Raw genomic sequence first — 19,174 nt, 5'->3', positions numbered from 1 at the left:
TGTACAAATATTTCATTGGTTCCTCGTACTTTCCCTATTAATAATTAAGGCTTTGGAGGCTTGAATTAGCAACATGCTTAAAAGTCTCCTTGTGAATTTATATCCACATTCATTCAAAAATCAAAACAGGTCCCCATAACCACAATTTTCAATCTTAATAATGGCAGATCAGATTGAACTCAAGGACACTCCAACGAGAAGCAATAAATTAAAACGTGGTCCACATCGTAAATAATCTGCTAGTGTCCTTCTCAAGGATATAAAACACGTATTCAAACTTATTTTAAATATATGCATATAGCAAATATAAGTAGTTGGAAAACTCTTAAGAAACTAGAAGACCTAGATCAAAATGAGTGTTCCAACTGTGCTAGTTTTACCATTACCAGCTCAAGGACATGTCAACCCAATGATGATCTTCTCGCAAAGATTGGCTGAAAATGGTTGCAATGTCATCTTTGTCAACACTGAATTCATCCATAAGAAGGTACTGAGTTCCATGGGGAATCAAGAAGGCGGCGGTGTTAACGGAGAATCGCCGATAAAGTTGGTGTCAATCCCGGATGGATTAGGACCTGATGCAGACAGAAATAATTTGTGGGAAGTATCTGATTCTTTAATGAAGAACATGCCTGCTATGCTTGAGAAGCTAATTGAAGATCTTAGATTGAAAGATGGTATCATAGTAAGCTGCGTAGTTGCTGACTCAGCTATGGCAGGAGCGTTGAAAATTGCAAGCAAGATTGGAATCAAAGGAGTTGTGTTCTATCCTGCATCAGCAGCTATGTTAGCCTTGCAGTGTAGCATACCAAAGCTTATTGATGATGGGATCATAAACTCTAATGGTAAGAATATCATATTTCAAATTTCACTAACCAAACTCAAACTAAGTTTAGTCATTTATAAGTGCTAATCCAATTTAGAGAAAGGAAAACTAATCCTAATTTTAAAAACTTCATTTCAAAAATAATAAATATTATGACTTTTTTTTAAATTTTTTTCTTTTTATTACTTTTGGCTTTTTCTATGATTTCTCATTTAAGAATAAATCAATATTTTTCGATTACAAAAATATAGAATAAAAAAGAGGAAAATAAGATTGTTTAATAAGTAAACTTTTGTGAAGGAAAATAATGAAATATGAGTGCTCTGTATTTGCTTTTTTTTTTTTTTTGAGTTTATCTTTAGATGTTTGCCAACTATATATAATATTGGTCAATCTAAATCTGCTACACCAAGGAGATATTTTCTTCTTTTCAAAATTTTAAAAAATAAAAAGGATCTAATGATCGAATTTTTTTCTAAGTTTTTGTACACATCTTCTAAATACTTAGTGAAATATATTTTTTAATTATTAAATTTAATTTACCATTAATATAAAATATTTTACATAATTTTTCATATAGTTATATCTGATCTTTTAAATGATCATTAATAAGGGTGACAATAGATAGGGTACCCTAACCCTACCCGTAAGTTGAGATTTTTATATAAACTCAATTCTATCCTATTCACGGGTTGAGAATATCCCAATCCTAATCTTATCCGTTCTCAATCCGTTAGTACTCGATCCTACCCACCAGTTACAAAAAAGATACAAAATTATTATATAACTTCATGATAATTTAAAATAGAACTAACTTTTATGTAAAAAAAATATTAAATTATTAATTAATAATTTTTTTTAGTGGCTAAAAATCTTTTACATTTAGTAAGAGGTCTTTGGTTCAACATCCACTTAAAACATACTTTTATATAAATATATAACATATACATATATAGGGTGTGGGTTGGTCGGATAGAGTTGAGACTCAACCCACATCCTACCCGACCCGCACGAGAACCCAACCCGCACCCTACTTTACCCGCTGCGGATCGGATCGACAACCCTACCGATCGGGTAGGGTCAGATTGGATACCCGTGAGTAGGATACATGATACTACCCCTAATCATTAACATCATCGATATAAAAAGTAATTATTTCTCCTGAATATGTAAAACTGCTTTACATACACAGATGTACTATTAAATTCTTAAAATATTTTTGAGATTTATTTGTTATTGTATCTTTCATGCCCATGTTGATAGTTAAAAGCATGAACTTGATCGGAAAATTTTGTAAAGGAGTAAATTATTAAAATCATACTTAAAAATTTGTATCACTGATAAAAAGAACTCCAAAAATACTAACGATAAATAAGTTTTAGAAAGATTTAAAAACACGACAAAAAGAATTAAATATTAAATATATATATTTAAAAAAATGACTTTAAAAATCAAATTTTAATAGAAATTTTTGTATTTATTATTAGAAAAATAAAATATTTTCGTACTTAAAAAAATTTGATAATTTTTTGTCAAGTAAATTTTTTAAAAAATATTTTTATCGTGAATGACTATATTTTTTGAAAAATAAAAAAAAAAATTTAGAAATCAAATTTCGCTCCAAATTTTTGTGTGCATCTTTTAAATATTTATTCAAATGTTGTCACAAAACTTTAGATTTAATTAATAAGTCGTTTGTTAAATATAAAATTTTTTTTATTGTTTACAAAAATATAATGTATTAATTTTTGTCATATTTTTAAATTATTTAGTGTTGTTTTGTGATAATATTTTTTAGTAATTTTTTTTCCAACCTCTAAATTTTTCAAATATGATAGTTAATTTTAGGAAACCAAGTATAACTTAAAGCCAATTCAAGCCAATCTTTTGTTATTATTGTTGTTGTAAATTCCGCTGCATTCATTGAGGCAGCGTACATCACATCATCAACACTGTTTTGAAACTGCAGGGTTGCCTAACACACAAAAGACGTTTCAGTTATCAGCAAGTTTTCCACACATGGACACAGGATCCATATGGTGGGCAAAAGGAGTTGACTCTGTTTTAGGGAATGTGATGTTCAACAATATTGTTCATGCCATGCAAACTCTGGAATTGACAGAGTGGTGGCTTTGTAACTCCACACCCGATCTTGAACCACAAGCATTCTCCTATGTACCAAAGTTATTGTCAATTGGTCCATTATTGAGAAGCCATGATGACAATCAAGGTGTATCTGAAAGATCATTGGGACAGTTCTTAGAAGAAGATCTGTCTTGTATAAATTGGCTTGATCAACAACCTCATACTTCTGTCATATATGTTGCTTTCGGAAGTCTCACTCATTTTGATAAAAAACAATTCACAGAAGTGGCTCTTGGACTTGAACTCACTAATAGACCATTTCTTTGGGTTGTGCGTCAAGATTCCAATTGCAACCCCCATGAATTTAAGGGGAATCAAGGTAAGATAGTCAAATGGGCTTCTCAACAAAAAGTGTTAAGTCACCCTGCCATAGCTTGTTTTGTTAGCCATTGCGGTTGGAATTCGACTATAGAAGGTTTGTCCAATGGAGTCCCCTTCTTGTGTTGGCCATGTTTTGGTGACCAATTCTTTAATAAAACATACATTTGTGATGAGTTGAAAGTTGGATTAGGATTTGATTTAGATGAAAATGAATTGATCTCACGTGAAGAGATAAAAGTGAAAGTGGATAAAGTGCTTAGCGATGAGAACATAAGATCAAATGCTCATTTGTTAAAGGAAAAGATGTTGAACAACATAAAAGATGGAGGAAGGTCTCGTGAGAATTTAAACAAGTTCATCAAATGGTTGAAAGAATAAAGATTCTAATTTGTGTTGAGTTGTAATAATTATTATATATTATAATTTATAAACAAAGAAGGCATTCTTCTATCTATGGGATTGTACGAATTTGTTCAATATACAAGAGTCATCTGATGTGGTTGTGTGTATACAAAGGATGATGACCACTTCCAATTTATAGATACATGAGTAGTCACTAGCTAACTGAGAGCATAACAGATTAACTAACATAACTACACTTACCTCCTATTCTAAAACAATGGACTCCGCAACAAAAGCTGTTAAAAACCATACTGTCATTCGTAATTTGCTTTATCAGCTATTGTAGTCAGAATTTAACTATAGGATTTGTCAAAGAGAAAATTTTAAAGTGCCAGCAAAATTTATTATTTTTGTTAGTACTATTAGTTATTATCCTAATTTATTTAGTCTAACAATCTAACAATATACTTTTAGTATATATTTTTAAGGTGAAAACTCAGGTGAAGTTGAATTCATGTGAAGTTGATACCTGAAAGCTGTTGGATGAAAATTTAATTAAATCAATCAAATCATCTAACGGCTTTCAGTTATCAACTTCACGTGAAGTCAACTTCACATGAATTTTCACCTACTTTTAAATATTGTTAGATAAAAACAATAAATTATATCGACATCTTTAGCATTGTTTTTCTGTCAAATATATATTTTTCTTTTATCAGCTTAATTCAAATTGTTTCTAATATTAGAGGAGTTTAAACGCATTCTGACATAATTTAATTTTTAGATAAAATATTGTTTTAATCTTAAACATTACATAAAACTCTAATGTCGTTCTTAACATTTTAAATGTTTTATTTTTATTCTAAACGTCTTATTTTGTCTTTTTTTAGTTTTTTAGTCTAAATTAAATCTTTTTCTATTATGATTTTTTTTTAGATAATGACAAAAATAGTAATTGTAATGATTGTGGTAGTGGTTGTAATAATTTGAAAGTGAAAGTGATAAAATAATAAAAGAAAGAAGAAAATAATAATAGAAAAAAATAAAAAAAATTAATTTTGACCAAAGAATTAAAACAAAATAAAATAAAATATTTTAAATAAAAATAAAAAATTTTAAATATTAATAAAAAATAAAATTTAACTTAAATATAAGAGATTAAAACACTACTTTAATCTTAATTGTTTTTATTTTGTTTCATAATTTGTTCATTTAGGAAACTTACTATTAGAGCTTATATGCCCTTTTTAAAATGGGTTTGAATCTATTATATACTAGCGGCTTAACAGGTTCAGCTGTTTTTTTATTGAGTTAAAAAAAATATTTTTATATTTTTATTTTTAAAATTATAAATTTAATATTAATAATTAAAAAATAAATTATAAAAAAATAAAATATTTTAAATTATTTAATATATGTAGAAAGTATAAAATAAATAAATTTAAATTAAAAAATAAAAAAGAATCATGTTGTTATTATGTGTAACAAAATCAAGATAAAGATTTATTAATATTATTTACAAATTAGTTATTCATATATTAAATTTACTTATTTTCTCAATTCTATTTAATTTGAAATAAATTTAAAAATTTATATTCATATTCAAAACAGTCTTTTAGAAGATACATAATTCTAATAGATAAAAAATTATTTTTTTAATCTTATATTAAACATCTTTAACTATCTTAAATTTTATTATTATTTCAAAATTATTAATTTTTATTTTGATTATATCATCTCATCATACTATACACTATTATTTTCTCTTATTATTTTTTTACATGTATAATTATTATTGTCTCGCCGGCACTATTATGTTGCTTGTTTTATTGTCCTTCCTTATTTTCTTCTTCTATTAACCCCAATCACAATCAATTACCACCGTACCGTTATCGCAACTCTCATTTTTGTTTATCACTTTGATTCATACATATCCATTATATTAACTTTTGAGTTGTTAAAGATTTGTTAAAAGAATTATTTTCTTGTTTGATTTAGATATCTAGATATATAATTATTATATAAATACTTATTTTTCATACTTACTTGTTAAGCTATATTTTATCATTTAAAAAAAATTAAGATATCATGCATTCAAAAATTTTATATAAAATAATAAAATAAAAAATAAAAAAAATTTATAAGTTATTTAATTTTTTTAATATATAAATTAATTGAATTTAAATTAATTTAGATATAATACTAAAATCATTACGTTATTACTATGTGTAACAATAAAGATATAAATTTATAAATATTTGTAAATTTATTCGTTTCTCAATTATAAATTTATAAAAATTTATATTTAAATCACTTTTTTTCTCGCATAATTTTAATAGCTAAAAAAAATTTATTTCTTATAATTTTATATTCAACATTTTAAATTATCTTTAGTTTTATTATTATTTTAGAATTTTTAATTTTTAGTTTCATTTTTTTTTTTTACTATTATCTATCTAGATATGCCTCACCACTACTCTTATATTAGCTTGTTCTCTCTTTCTTCCTCGGTTTTTTATTCTCTTTCTATCTTCTCTTCAATTGCAGTTAGTTGCCATCATATATTACTTCATAATTATTACACTCAAAAGTGAATACTAATTTAAAAATAAAATTCAAAAAAAAATATCTCATAATTCTTATGTAAATCATCTACACTCCTATAAATATAACGAATGATTAAATTTAATTTTTTTTATTATGAGATTTTTTTTATTATCTAATGCATACAAAGTCACATATTTTTATTTATGATAAAAATTAAAAATTAAAATTAAATGACATTAGTATTTTTTGTTTAATAAAATTAAAATAAACTATAAAAATAAGGATAAAAACTAAAAAAATAAATAACTCTAAAAAAGGATAATGTTAAATTTTATGTCATTATGTATGAGAACAATAATTTATTTAATTATATTTATTTTTGTACCAAATAACAAAAAATTAAATTTTATATCCGTTTTTTATTACTTATTTTACATTTCTATAGTTGTTTAGATTAGACTTTATAGTTATTGAGTCATGTTTCGTTCCAACAAAAAAAATAGTTATAAAATATTTTTATTTTTTATTGAAGTACATCTATTATATCGTGATTTTAATAATTAATGTAAAATTTAAAAAATTAAATAAACATATAGTTATTTTGATTAAATCCAAGAGTGAATTATATATATATATTTCTATAGTCAAGAAAGAAATAGACTTAATTTTTTTTATAATAAATAATTTTTTAACTATCTAATTTATAAAAAAAAGTCCCATCTTTTTATTTATCCTAAAGGTTAAATATTAAAACTAATGTTAATACTTTTTTATTAATAAAAGTAAAATAAAACATAAAAATAAATCTTGAATAAAAAAAATACAAAATTTTGAATCCCAAAATATAAAATAATTATAAGATAAAAAAATTACTTAACTTTTTTTCAGGCAAATTATATTAGATTTTACAGTATATTTAAGTGAAATGAGAATGATGTAAGAGAAGATGAATAAAAAAAAAGTTTTTTTGATTATACAGTAATAGTAATATGAGAAGATAGATAGTAAGGGAGATAAGAAATAATGATAGAAGTTACGTAAATATATGTGATAAAAGAGAAGATGAAGTAGTAGAAGTTTTTTAACATAAAATAACTGACATATAGTAGGGTAGATTATTAGAAAAGGTAAAATTTAAAAAAAAAATTGGACACCAAAATAGGTTTTGTCATTATATATTGTTATAAATTTTTAATTTTAAAATTATAACGTGTCACATGTTACTTTTTTATTATAATTGAAATTAATTATTTTTTTCAAAATTAAGAAAATTTTTCCTCTTCTTTACTAATTTTACAACCAAAATGTGTTACATATCACTCCCTCATTGTAATTGAAATTAAATCTTTTCCTCCAAAACTAAAGAATTCTTCCCCCCTCCCTACTAATTTTACAATCAAAATTTACCACATGCCACTCCCACATCACAATTAAAATCAGATCTTTCCCTCCAAAATTAAAGAGTTATCCCCGCTTTCTTATTCTTTTCTCTATCTCTCTCATTCCTTCAACCAATCTATCTCTTTTATATATGATTATCAATTATCAATATTAATGATCAATTACTAATTTGACAATAAAAATATGCAAGATGACATTCCTTAATTACATTAAAATTAAAATTGAAATGTTGAAATTGAAATTGAAATATACCTATATTATGTATCATATAGCTATTATATATTTTACAACTAAAATGTATCACATGTCATTTTCTCATTACAATTGAAATCAAATTTTTTTCTCAAAAGTTAATAAATTATCCCTTCCTCCTTACTAATTTTACAACTCAAAATGTGTCAGATGTCATTTTCTCATTGCAATTAAAATCAAATCTTTCCTTTCAAAATTAATGAATTCTCATTTCCTCTTTATTAATTTTACAACCAAAATATGCCACATGTCACTCTCTCATTGTAATTAAAATCAAATTTTTTCTCCAAAATTAAAGAATTTTTTCCTCATCTTTACTAATTTTACAACCAAAATATGTCGAAAGTCACTTCCTCATTTCAATTAAAATCAAATCTTTTCCTCCAAAATTAAAGAGTTCTCCCCTCCTCCCTCTTCTTTTCTCTATTTCTCTCATTTTTTCAATCACTCTATCTCTTTTATATATCATTAGCAATGACTAATTACGAATTTAACAACCAAAATGTGCAACATAATATTTTTTAATTGTATTAAAATTAAAATTAAAATATACCTATTTATGTATCATATATCATATATTACTATCTAATTTAATAATCAAATGTGTCACATGACACTCTCTTATTAAAATTGAGAGAAAATATTTTCCTCCAAAATTAATAAACTCCTTTCTTAGATTCTCTCGTGTACCTCTCTCAATTTTTCTATCTCTCTACCATTTACACTCTATATATAATTTATATTTTATATTAAATAATTTGACAAATCAAAATATGTCATCCGATATTTTTTATTACAATTAAAATAAAATTTTTCTTCTAAAATTAACAAACTCTCACTCTCATTCTTCATCTTTATCTTTCTCTCTTTTTTCTCATTCTTTATTTTTTCTACCTTTCCTTTCTATAAAAAACAAAATTAATAAAATAATATAATTTAAATAAAAAATATTATTATATACATATTTTTTTAGATTTTTATTTAGTTTTAAATTTTTATCGCTTATCTTTTAATTTTAATCTATATTTTCATTTCTCTTCTTTCAAATATTTATTATATATAATTTGGAGAGAATACTAATGCTATATTTAAAAGTTAGAATCAAGATTTAATTGTTTAAAAAAATTAATTTTAAGTTAATTTTATAATTATCAATATAATTTTGTATGCTAATATCTAATTATATTTTTATATATAGAGAGAGAAAAAATATTATTTTTAAATAGCAAGTATAAAAATTAATTATTTTTATTTGTTCAATAGATTTAACACCTAATTAAATGTAAAAGTATACATGTTAAATTGTTTCAAAATTTGAATAATAAATATTAAAATTAATTATTAATATAAAAATAATAACTAAAGAACTTATTATTTGATTTTTTATTTACAGAGATCTTGGTCTTCTTAGTCAGAAATTTTTGTCAATCTACGACTTTTTTTGTAAAAGTTGTTTAATTCTATAAATTTTTTGTATCATGCATAATTTATACTATTAGAATAAAATAAACCATAATTTTAAAAAAATTATATTTTTGTAATATTATTATGGACAAAAATACTAATATTATATTATTATTCTAGAAGTGTACATCAATGAAGATACTCCTTGCAGCGCACGTTACAAGATTCAAAGTAGAACGATGTTTCTCCTTTGATTAGTATAGGAAATCAAAACAAAGTACACTTCTCCAAACTTTTTTGTGACATGGTGGGGAAGAAGCCAAGAAAAAACAAACAAAAACTAAAAAGATCATCGCCCACGTAATAAGACGTAACCCGGTTCGTGTCCAAGATTTTAAAATAGTTTTATAGATATCTTAAAAAAAAAGTAACCTCAAATCTTAAGAACCTGATTTTTTTTAATTCTAAAACCTATTAAGTTTAATTTATAATAATTTTTTTTAAAAACATATTTATCTATTTTTGTAATTGATGAACAAATATATACGGGTTTCCATCTAATATAAATTAAACTCGAGATGTGTAAATATCATATATAAAAGCTAAGAAACATTTTAGTCCAGCATTTTTTCCATAGCTAATAAAGTCTAATCTTAAAGAACTCGAACATTATTTATTTATTTAGAGTTATACTGCACATACAAGTCATTTTGATTTATAAGTTTTATAAGTTGGGTTAAGTCTAACAAAAACTATATTCACCCACTAAAGCGTGATAACACACGCGTCACTCAACCATTTCCAAAGCGCGCTCTCACTCACCATTATGAAAGACGCTTCTTCTTCACGTGCCTCCTCCTCCTCCTCCTCCTCTCCCTTCTTCTTCTCCTTCTTCTTTGCGTTTCTCCTCCTTTTTCTTCGCATGTTTTATCTTCATCGTTGTTTTTTTTATTACTATTGTTGCTGGTGCATTTTTTCTTCCTCTTCTTTCTATTGATTTTGCAACATTATGTATTTTTTCTTCTTTGTTTGATTTTTTCTCCCAAGAAGAATTATAAGAAAACGAAATAAGAAGATGAAGAAGAAGAAGCAAGAAAAGATGAGGAGGAAGAAGATGAAGAGTTTTGAATTATGCAGAACTTATCAGAATAAAAATACACCAAAAAATTCTTATAATACACCCAAATATCTTTGTGTTACACCCAAATTGCTGCAAATACACTGCATTTTTTTCTTTTAGTTAAATGAATGTAAGTTCATCATCTTCCAAGTAATTTTGCAGCATTATGTGTTTTTTCTTCTTCTTTGTTTGATTTTTTTATTTTTATTCTTGTTAAGAGAGTAAAGTAAGAAGAAACTTGAGAAGAAAATGAGGAGGAGGAAGAGGAAGAGTTTTGAATTATGCAGAATTTATCAGAATAAAAATACATCTAAAAATTCTTAAAATGCACACAAATATCTTCGTATTACACCTAAATATTTTCGTACTACACCCAAATTTGCTACAGAAAAAATATTTCTTCTAATGCTATATTTTTTCTTTTAAATTGAAACACACCTTAGCCACTTGATTAGATTCAAAACAATAATCAATTTCGTTCTGGTTTAATTGACAATCTAAACATAAATTATTTATTATCTTCAACAACGAGATAACTAATGATAGAGGAGAAAGAGAAAAAGAAAAGAGGAGAAGAAATTCCAATAAAAAAAGAAGGAGAAAGAAGAGGAGGAGGAAGAGGTGGTGTTGATGACGACGATAACGAGAGAGAAAATTTACGAAGAAGAATAAGAGGCATGGAGAAAAAAGAAGAATAAGAGGCATGGAGAAAGAAGAAGAAGAAGAAGAAAAAGAAGAAGAAGAAGAAGAGGAGGTACGGAGAAAAATATAAAAAAGCGTGAATATAAATGACTTATATGATTTGTACAGAAAAACATTTGTATGTGAAAAATAACTCATTTATTTATTTATTGTTCAAAAGAATTTGAACTTTATTTGTTACACATAAGGAGAATTTCTTTGGTAAAAAAAAAATAAATAAATATTGTAACTATTTTTTAAGAAAAAACTATTCTTTTTATATATTATTTTAATTTTATTTTTATGTTTCTTTATAAAAAGAAAAATCTATTCCCTCTTTGTTGAGAGTACTTTTCAGCGTAGGACTTTTTCTCGTCTGTATTCTTACTTTTTCTTTCAAAATGCAAGTAGTTTGTAATACCAAGCTAGAACTTTTTATTTTTAATATTAGAGTGGTAGTGGTATTTTTTTTTAAATGTAGATTGTTAGAGTGTTATACTCAAATGTCGAATCGTTTTACTAGAGAAGTAGAAATCGGACCGTCCGCTTTATTAGAGGTACACAAATCAAATCGTCCGATTTCTAGAAGTACACAAATCGGACGGTTCGATTTATAGAGGTATAGAAATCGGACCGTCCGATTTTTTATAGGTACACAAATCGGACCGTTCAATTTATGTTAAAAAATTAAAAAATTTGAAGTACAGAAATCGGACCCTCCAATTTGTATATTTTTTACAGTTTTAAAAAACACAAAAAATTACAATATTAAGATATATCACTACTTCTACTTTCGTAACAAAAAAAATTAGCCGCCAGGCTAAAGTAATAGTATTGTATTATCCCTTTGAAGTTTTCACTGTTATTTTATTTTATTCCAAGTTGCAATAGTGGTGTGACATAGCTAGATACGTCATATACACTGAAGGACCAAGAAGCAAGAACCGTGACACACATGGAGTGACCAAGTATAAATAAATACGAAGAAGATCAGAAACTATAACACAGATCAAATCATAGGACAAGATGGGTGTTGTTCCAACTGTGCTAGTTTTACCATGCCCTGCTCAAGGACATGTCAACCCAATGATGATCTTGTCTCAAAGATTGGTTGAAAAGGGTTGCAATATCATCTTTGTCACCCCTGAATTCATCCACAATAAAATGGTTAGTTCCATGGGGAATCAAGGCGGCGGCGACAACGGACGATCGCCGATAAAGTTGGTGTCAATCCCGGATGGGCTAGGACCTGATGCAGACAGAAATAATGTCAGGGAACTATTTGATTCTATATTGAAGAACATGCCTGCTATGCTTGAGAGGCTAATTGAAGATCTTAGATTGAAAGATGGTGTGAGAGTAAGCTGCATAGTTGCTGATTTTGTTATGGCATGGGCGTTGGAAATTGCAAGAAAGATTGGAATCAGAGGAGTTCTGTTTTATCCTGCATCAGCAGCTATGTTTGCCTTGCAGTGCAGCATACCAAAACTTATTGAGGATGGAATCATAGACTCTAATGGTAAGAATACCACATCTAAAATTACACTCACCAAATAAACTTGTTTTTAACTTTTTAACATTTTTCCTATTTCAAATTTCAAAAATACCAATGCTTTTTAGCCGTTAATATCAATTATATATAAATTTTCTAAGTGAAATCAACAACTAAAATATCGATATTTTTGGAATATCTAAAACTCTTCTAATTACATATACTATTTTTGTGTATATTTTTTTTGGACATCTTTCTTTTATATATTTTACTTTTAATATTAAAAGAAATATTTTTTCAAAAGTAAGATAACATAATCAACTTAAATTGATCGAGTGGTTAGCTCACTCATCTGTTTAAGTAAGTGATGAAAATTTAAATTTCGTCTTGTACATATAGTAACCCATTGGCCAACGACAAACCCTTAAATGGAGCATGGAGGTGGTAATGGTTAGGGTAGGGTTTGAATCCAACCCTAAGTCTCTAACCCTACCCGCGAGTTGAATTTGTTACTAAAACTCAACATTATCCTACCTGTGAGTTTAGAACAACCCAACCTTAGCCTTACCCATGGTCAACCTATAGATATCCAACCCTACATTGCAGATTTTTATAAATATGTAATATTATTATATAACCTAATGAGTATGTAAATTAAAAATTCAATATAACTAATACAATCGTCCCATAAATAATACAATCATCCTATAAACAACATAACCATCAAATGTTTAATTCTACATAAAAGTATTTGCTTAAATTAATAACACAAATACAAATAAAATATTGTATTTATATATACTAAAATAGAATTGTTTTTATATAAACAAAAATGTTAAATTATCAATTAATAATCTTAAGAAGAGTAATTATTCATAATGAATTTATCTAAGAAAAAGCCAGAAAAATAGTGCAAATATTTATTTTATTTTATTTTCTTTGCGAAAGAAATAGTAACAAAAAATTCACAATTTTTGTTGTCGTTATTTTTCAACCTATTTCCGTAATACTATCATGTTTTGAAACTGCAGGGTTGGCAACCACACAAAAAAGATTTCAGTTATCACCAAGCATTCTTCCCATGGACACAGAATTTATATGGTGGGCAAAAATATCTGATTCTAAAACTGAGAAGATGTTATTCAACATTATTCTTGAATCCATGAAAACTCTAGAATCCACAGAGTGGTGCCTTTGTAACTCCACACCCGATCTTGAACCTGGAGCATTATCATTCGTACCAAAGCTATTACCAATTGGTCCATTATTAAGAACCTATGGCCATGATCAAGGTGTAAGTGAAAGATCATTGGGACAATTCTGGGAAGAAGATTTTTCTTGTTTGAATTGGCTTGATCAACAACCTCATGGTTCTGTTATATATGTTGCATTCGGAAGTACCACTCTTTTTGATGAAAAACAATTCAAAGAACTCGCTCTCGGACTTGAACTTACTAATAGACCCTTTCTTTGGGTGTTGCGAAAAGATTCAGATTGTAACAATAAAGTGCGTTTTCCTAACGAATTCAAGGGGACTCGAGGTAAGATAATTGAATGGGCTCCTCAAGAAAAGGTGCTATCCCACCCTGCCATTGCTTGCTTTATAAGTCATTGCGGTTGGAATTCGACTTTGGAGGGTTTGTCTAATGGAATGCCTTTTTTGTGTTGGCCATATTATGCTGACCAATTCTTTGACAAAATATATATTTGTGATGAGTGGAAGGTTGGATTGGGATTTAATTTGGATGAGAATGGGATGATCTCACGCGAAGAGATAAAAGTCAAAGTTGATAAATTGCTTGGTGATGAGAACATAAGATTTAAGGCTCGTGAGATAAAGAAGAAGCTAATGAAGGACATTGATGTTGGAGGAAGGTCTTCAGAGAACTTAAACAAGTTCATCAACTGGTTGAAGGAGTAAGGATTTGCTTTTTCTGAAAATGTTTTAATTCTAAACTTTAGTCGTTTGTTAATTGTTATTGCATGCTTTAGCTCTAGGTTTGATGATTGTTCCTAATGTCAAAATGAATAAAAAGAAATAAAAAAGGAAAGTGATTTATTATTGTTGTTGTTGTAAATTCCGCTGCATTCATTGAGGCAGTGTACATCACATCATCAACACTGTTTTGAAACTGCAGGGTTGCCCAACACTCAAAAAGCGTTTCAGTTATCACCAAGTTTTCCACACATGGACACAGGATCCATATGGTGGGCAAAAGGGGTTGACTCTGTGTTTGGAAATTTGGTGTTCAACAATATTGTTCATGGCATGCAAACTCTGGAATTGACAGAGTGGTGGCTTTGTAACTCCACACCCGATCTTGAACTACAAGCATTATCTTATGTACCAAAGTTATTGCCAATTGGTCCATTATTGAGAAGCTATGATGACGATCAAGGTGTAACTGAAAGATCTTTGGGACAATTCTGGGAAGAAGATCTCTCTTGTATAAATTGGCTTGATCAATAACCTCATGCTTCTATCATATATCTTGCTTTCGGAAGTCTCACTCATTTTGATAAAAAAAACAATTCACAGAACTTGCTCTTGGACTTGAACTCACTAATAGACCATTTCTTTGGGTTGTGCGTCAAGATTCCAATTGCAACCCCCATGAATTTAAAGGGAATCAAGGTAAGATAGTCGAATGGGCTCCTCAACAAAAAGTGTTAAGTCATCCTGCCATAGCTTGTTTTGTTAGTCATTGTGGTTGGAATTCGACTATAGAAGGTTTGTCCAATGGAGTCCCCTTCTTGTGTTGGCCATGTTTTGGTGACCAATTCTTTAACAAAACATACATTTGTGATGAGTTGAAAGTTGGATTAGGATTTGATTTAGATGAAAATGAACTGATCTCACGTGAAGAGATAAAAGTGAAAATGAATAAAGTGCTTAGCGATGAGAACATAAGATCAAATGCTCATGTGTTAATGGAAAAGATGTTGAACAATATAAAAGATGGAGGAAGGTCTTGTGAGAATTTAAACAAGTTCATCAAGTGGTTGAAAGTGATGAGTTTGGAAAACTCTAAATTAATATTTGTGATGACTAAATATTATTAATGTGATTAACTGCAAAAATATTTATTCATATATGTTGATTAAATTAATTTTTGCAATGCAGGTTCTGCTTGGGCCGAAAAATATTGGCTAGCCCAATTTGATGAAATATATTCAGCATTGATATTAACTTTTATAACTATGGCTGAATTGATTTGGGCCGAAATAAAAGAAAGTTGGCAAGCCTAAATTGGTTACTTGTAGCTCAGCCTTGAAACATAATGTTCAAATTGATTTGGCTGAAGCAAATTGTTCTTGGGCCAGCTTGATCCATTATCACTACAAGCCCAAGTTAATCATTTTTGCCATACACTCCTATGCATGATCTGAAAATAATTCATCAGGAAAGCAAATGTTATTATTTGCCTTATGCCATCAACGGATATCTTCTCTAAGCATGTGATGGAACTCAAAATTTTATTGAGATGAGTTAATGCATGGGAACTATGAGAGAGAATGTGTCATTGATTTGATTGAAAACATCAATGCTGCACGCTAAACTACAAGGAAAGTAAAAGCAATTACATTTCAATTAATTTGATTCATTTAATTGCTTTTCTTCAAGCTTTATCTTCTCTCTCATCTCTTTCTTCTCTTCGGTCATTTCACAAAGGAAATTATGGAAGCTAAGTTGAGCTACCAACAAGAAGAAGAAGGAGCTAGTAAAAAGACCATCACAATGATGGCAAGAAAACATAAAAAATGTAGTGGCTGAGATTCTTATCACTTGTAGTAAGATTTTGTGATGAGATCTTAGCTTCTCCATACCAAAAATGGTTCAACGAGATTCGGCCAGCAAGGAGAAGATCTTGGAAAAGATGGCTTGTAACTGCTTTTAGGTTCACTCATCACAGAAGGTAGCTAGGGTGGCTACGTGAGGAAGGAATCAAAAGTGGAGCAGAAGAAGTCATCATCATCATGAAGCATCAAGGGCCAGAAATCCATCTTGGAGAGCAAGCCAAGGATGGAGCGCTCGGATTGATGAAGAGTGATGACCAAGGAAGGACTAGAGGTAATTGCATGTTGGGTTTTGCATGGATTATCTCTTCTCTCTCCATGGCCGAACTGATTTCGTTCTTGAAGGAAGAAGAAGTTGGCTTGGTTTTTTGGCTTCAAAGGTGGAGGCTTCTCTCTTCTATAAAAAGGGAAAACAGCCACGGTTTGAAGCAAGGAGTTAGAAGTAAGCAGTGAGAGTGCAAGGCACAAGATTCTCAGAGCTACCTAAGCTTACAGATTTTCTTCTTCTTCAATGTATTCTATTTTGTATTTTTCTGTTTAATTTTGTCATGTCTTGAGTCTCATGGAAAAGACAAACAATGAGGTTTGTATGAAAAAGTCATAGAGCGGAAAAAGGCAGAGAGTGCAAAATTAAAAGAAAAAGCCATAGATGTCCTTAGAGTTCCTTTGTTCATCTATGTTGTGTTTCATGATTCTATGGGAATCTCCTTGTAAGTTGGGTTAGCACTTTATAGTCTATAATCAAGAAGATTATAGTAAAATTTCATCATTGTTGTGATGGAGACTGGATGTAGGCTGCACTGCACTTAGCGGCTGAACCAGGATACATCTGGGTGTAATTTTCTCTCTCTTCTACTCCATTTCTGTGTCTACTGCTCAGGAGCAAAAACTAAAAATATCTCGTGCCAAGTGACGAGACAAAAATAAAAGTCTCGTGGCTAGGGACGAGACAAAAATCAAAAAGTCTCCTCAAATACCAGCAAGTGCTCAGAAGTAAAAAAAAAGGGCTAAGATTCAACCCCCCTTCTCTTAGCCACTGAAACCATCAATTGGTATCAGAGCTTAGTCTCAAAGAGATCAAGCTTTGCAGCTTGGAGAAAAGATCCAGATGGCAGAAAGCAGTGACTCTAATTTGGTGTCCTACAACCTTACAGAAGGACAGTCAAGCAAAAGACCGCCTCTTTTCAATGGGAAAAACTATACCTATTGGAAAGAGAGAATGAATATCTTTGTGCAAGCAGTAGACTACAGACTTTGGAAGATTATTCTGGAAGGTCCTCAATTTCCAACTAACACAAGTGCTGAAGGAGTAGTCACTCTTAAACTAGAAGCAAGCTGGACCGAGGAAGATAGGAAGATGGTGGAGCTAAATGCCAAGGTAGTAAACTTGCTCAACTGTGCAATCAGCTTCGAGGAGTACCGATGGGTATCACGATGCACAACGGTAAAGGAAATCTGGGACAAACTGCAAATCACTCATGAAGGAACCACCATTGTAAAAAAGACTCGTACAGATATGTTGAACAGAGAGTATGAAATGTTTGCAATGAAGGAAGGAGAGTCTATTGATGAGCTTATTGAACGATTCAACATCATCATTGTTGGCTTAGATGCTCTGAAAATTACATATCCTGATTCTGTGCTTTTGAGGAGAGTGTTGAGATGTCTCACAAAAGAGTGGGAAACAAAAGCTTTAATTATTTCTGAGAGCAGTAGCTTAGATTCCATGACATGTGATGATTTGAGAGGAAATCTTCTTGCTTTTGAAAACACTTATTTGAAAAAAGAATCAAAAAAGAAAGAAATTGCTTTTTCTTCTGTGACTAACTCTCTGAATGATGAATCCAATGATAACTCCTCTGAACATGAATTTGTGTTATTTGCCAAAAAATTCAGGAAAATGATGAAGCTCAAAGGCAAAGGCAGCAGCTCAAGGAAAATGAAGAAAGACCTTAGCAAAGTAACTTGTTACAACTGCAAGGAAATGGGGCATTTCAAATCTGACTGTCCTAAGTTAAAGAAGGAGGAGAAGCCAAAAAGAGGAAAGAAGAAGGGACTGATGGCTTCATGGGAAGACTTGGAAAATGACTCAGATGATGATGATGAAGAAACCGAGACCAAGTCACAACCATGTCTCATGGAAGATCACATAGATCAGGTAGTCTTTCATAACCATAACACTGAAGATCTTCATCTTATGATAGACCACCTTTCTGAAAAAATAAGATGCTTCATGCTGGAAAATCAAGAACTTGAACAACAAATCACCATTCTTAAAGCTGAAAACAGTTTTCTTAAAGAGAAAGTGAGGAAGGCCGAAACTGCTTGTGTTCTTGTTGAAGAAAATAAGCAGTTAAGAGCCCAAATTAGGAGCTGTGAAAGTGATCATTCCATTCTTGCATATGTAGACTGTTTTAAAAGAAATGAAGAGTTGATTAAAGAGGTTAAAAGGCTTAAGGAAGACTTAGCCAAGTTCACTCAAAGTTCTGAAAATCTTAATCAAATCTTGACTAGTCAAAAACCTCTTTATGATAAAGCTGGGTTGGAGTTTTATAAATCTGCAGAAAAATCTCATTTTGAAAATATTGCTTCATCTTCTAATGATACAAAATTTCAAGACCCCACCTACTTTAACAAAACAGCAACTCCAAGGATGAAAGAATGATTGGTGAAAAGGTGTATAAAGTTGTTTTTTATTACAATGGCCTAGGACATAGGAGATGGTTTAACGTAAAAAGATCCAAGAAGATTGGATACCTAAGGTCACTTAAGCTTGTTTTGTAGGTATGCCTAGCATCCAAATGAAGGAGAATATGTGGTATATGGACAGCGGATGCTCTAGGCA

General features: G+C 29.2%; 2 protein-coding genes across 3 annotated transcripts; both read left to right on the top strand.

Annotated features, from left to right (window-relative positions):
* Positions 1-246: 246 nt before the first annotated feature.
* Positions 247-3,742, top strand: LOC112716495 (UDP-glycosyltransferase 83A1). The gene is made up of 2 exons (XM_025768417.3): positions 247-845; positions 2,796-3,742. The coding sequence occupies exons 1-2, from the start codon at positions 353-355 to the stop codon at positions 3,668-3,670; spliced, it is 1,368 nt and encodes a 455-aa protein (XP_025624202.1). The 5' UTR covers positions 247-352; the 3' UTR covers positions 3,671-3,742.
* An 8,005-nt stretch (positions 3,743-11,747) lies between these two features.
* Positions 11,748-15,019, top strand: LOC112716494 (UDP-glycosyltransferase 83A1). Of its 2 annotated transcripts, XM_025768415.3 has the most exons (3): positions 11,748-12,558; positions 13,563-14,448; positions 14,670-15,019. In XM_025768415.3, the coding sequence occupies exons 1-3, from the start codon at positions 12,066-12,068 to the stop codon at positions 14,755-14,757; spliced, it is 1,467 nt and encodes a 488-aa protein (XP_025624200.1). In that variant the 5' UTR covers positions 11,748-12,065; the 3' UTR covers positions 14,758-15,019. The 2 variants fall into 2 exon arrangements, with proteins under 2 accessions (XP_025624200.1, XP_025624201.1); XM_025768416.2 differs by lacking the exon at positions 14,670-15,019 and having other exon boundaries at positions 13,563-14,593.
* The last annotated feature ends 4,155 nt before the right edge of the window (positions 15,020-19,174 follow it).

This window comes from Arachis hypogaea, chromosome 10, assembly GCF_003086295.3.
Source record: "Arachis hypogaea cultivar Tifrunner chromosome 10, arahy.Tifrunner.gnm2.J5K5, whole genome shotgun sequence".
Classification (NCBI taxonomy): Eukaryota; Viridiplantae; Streptophyta; class Magnoliopsida; order Fabales; family Fabaceae; genus Arachis; species Arachis hypogaea.
The sequence above is the reverse complement of the archived record's forward strand: the minus strand, read 5'-3'. Positions and strand labels throughout refer to the sequence as shown.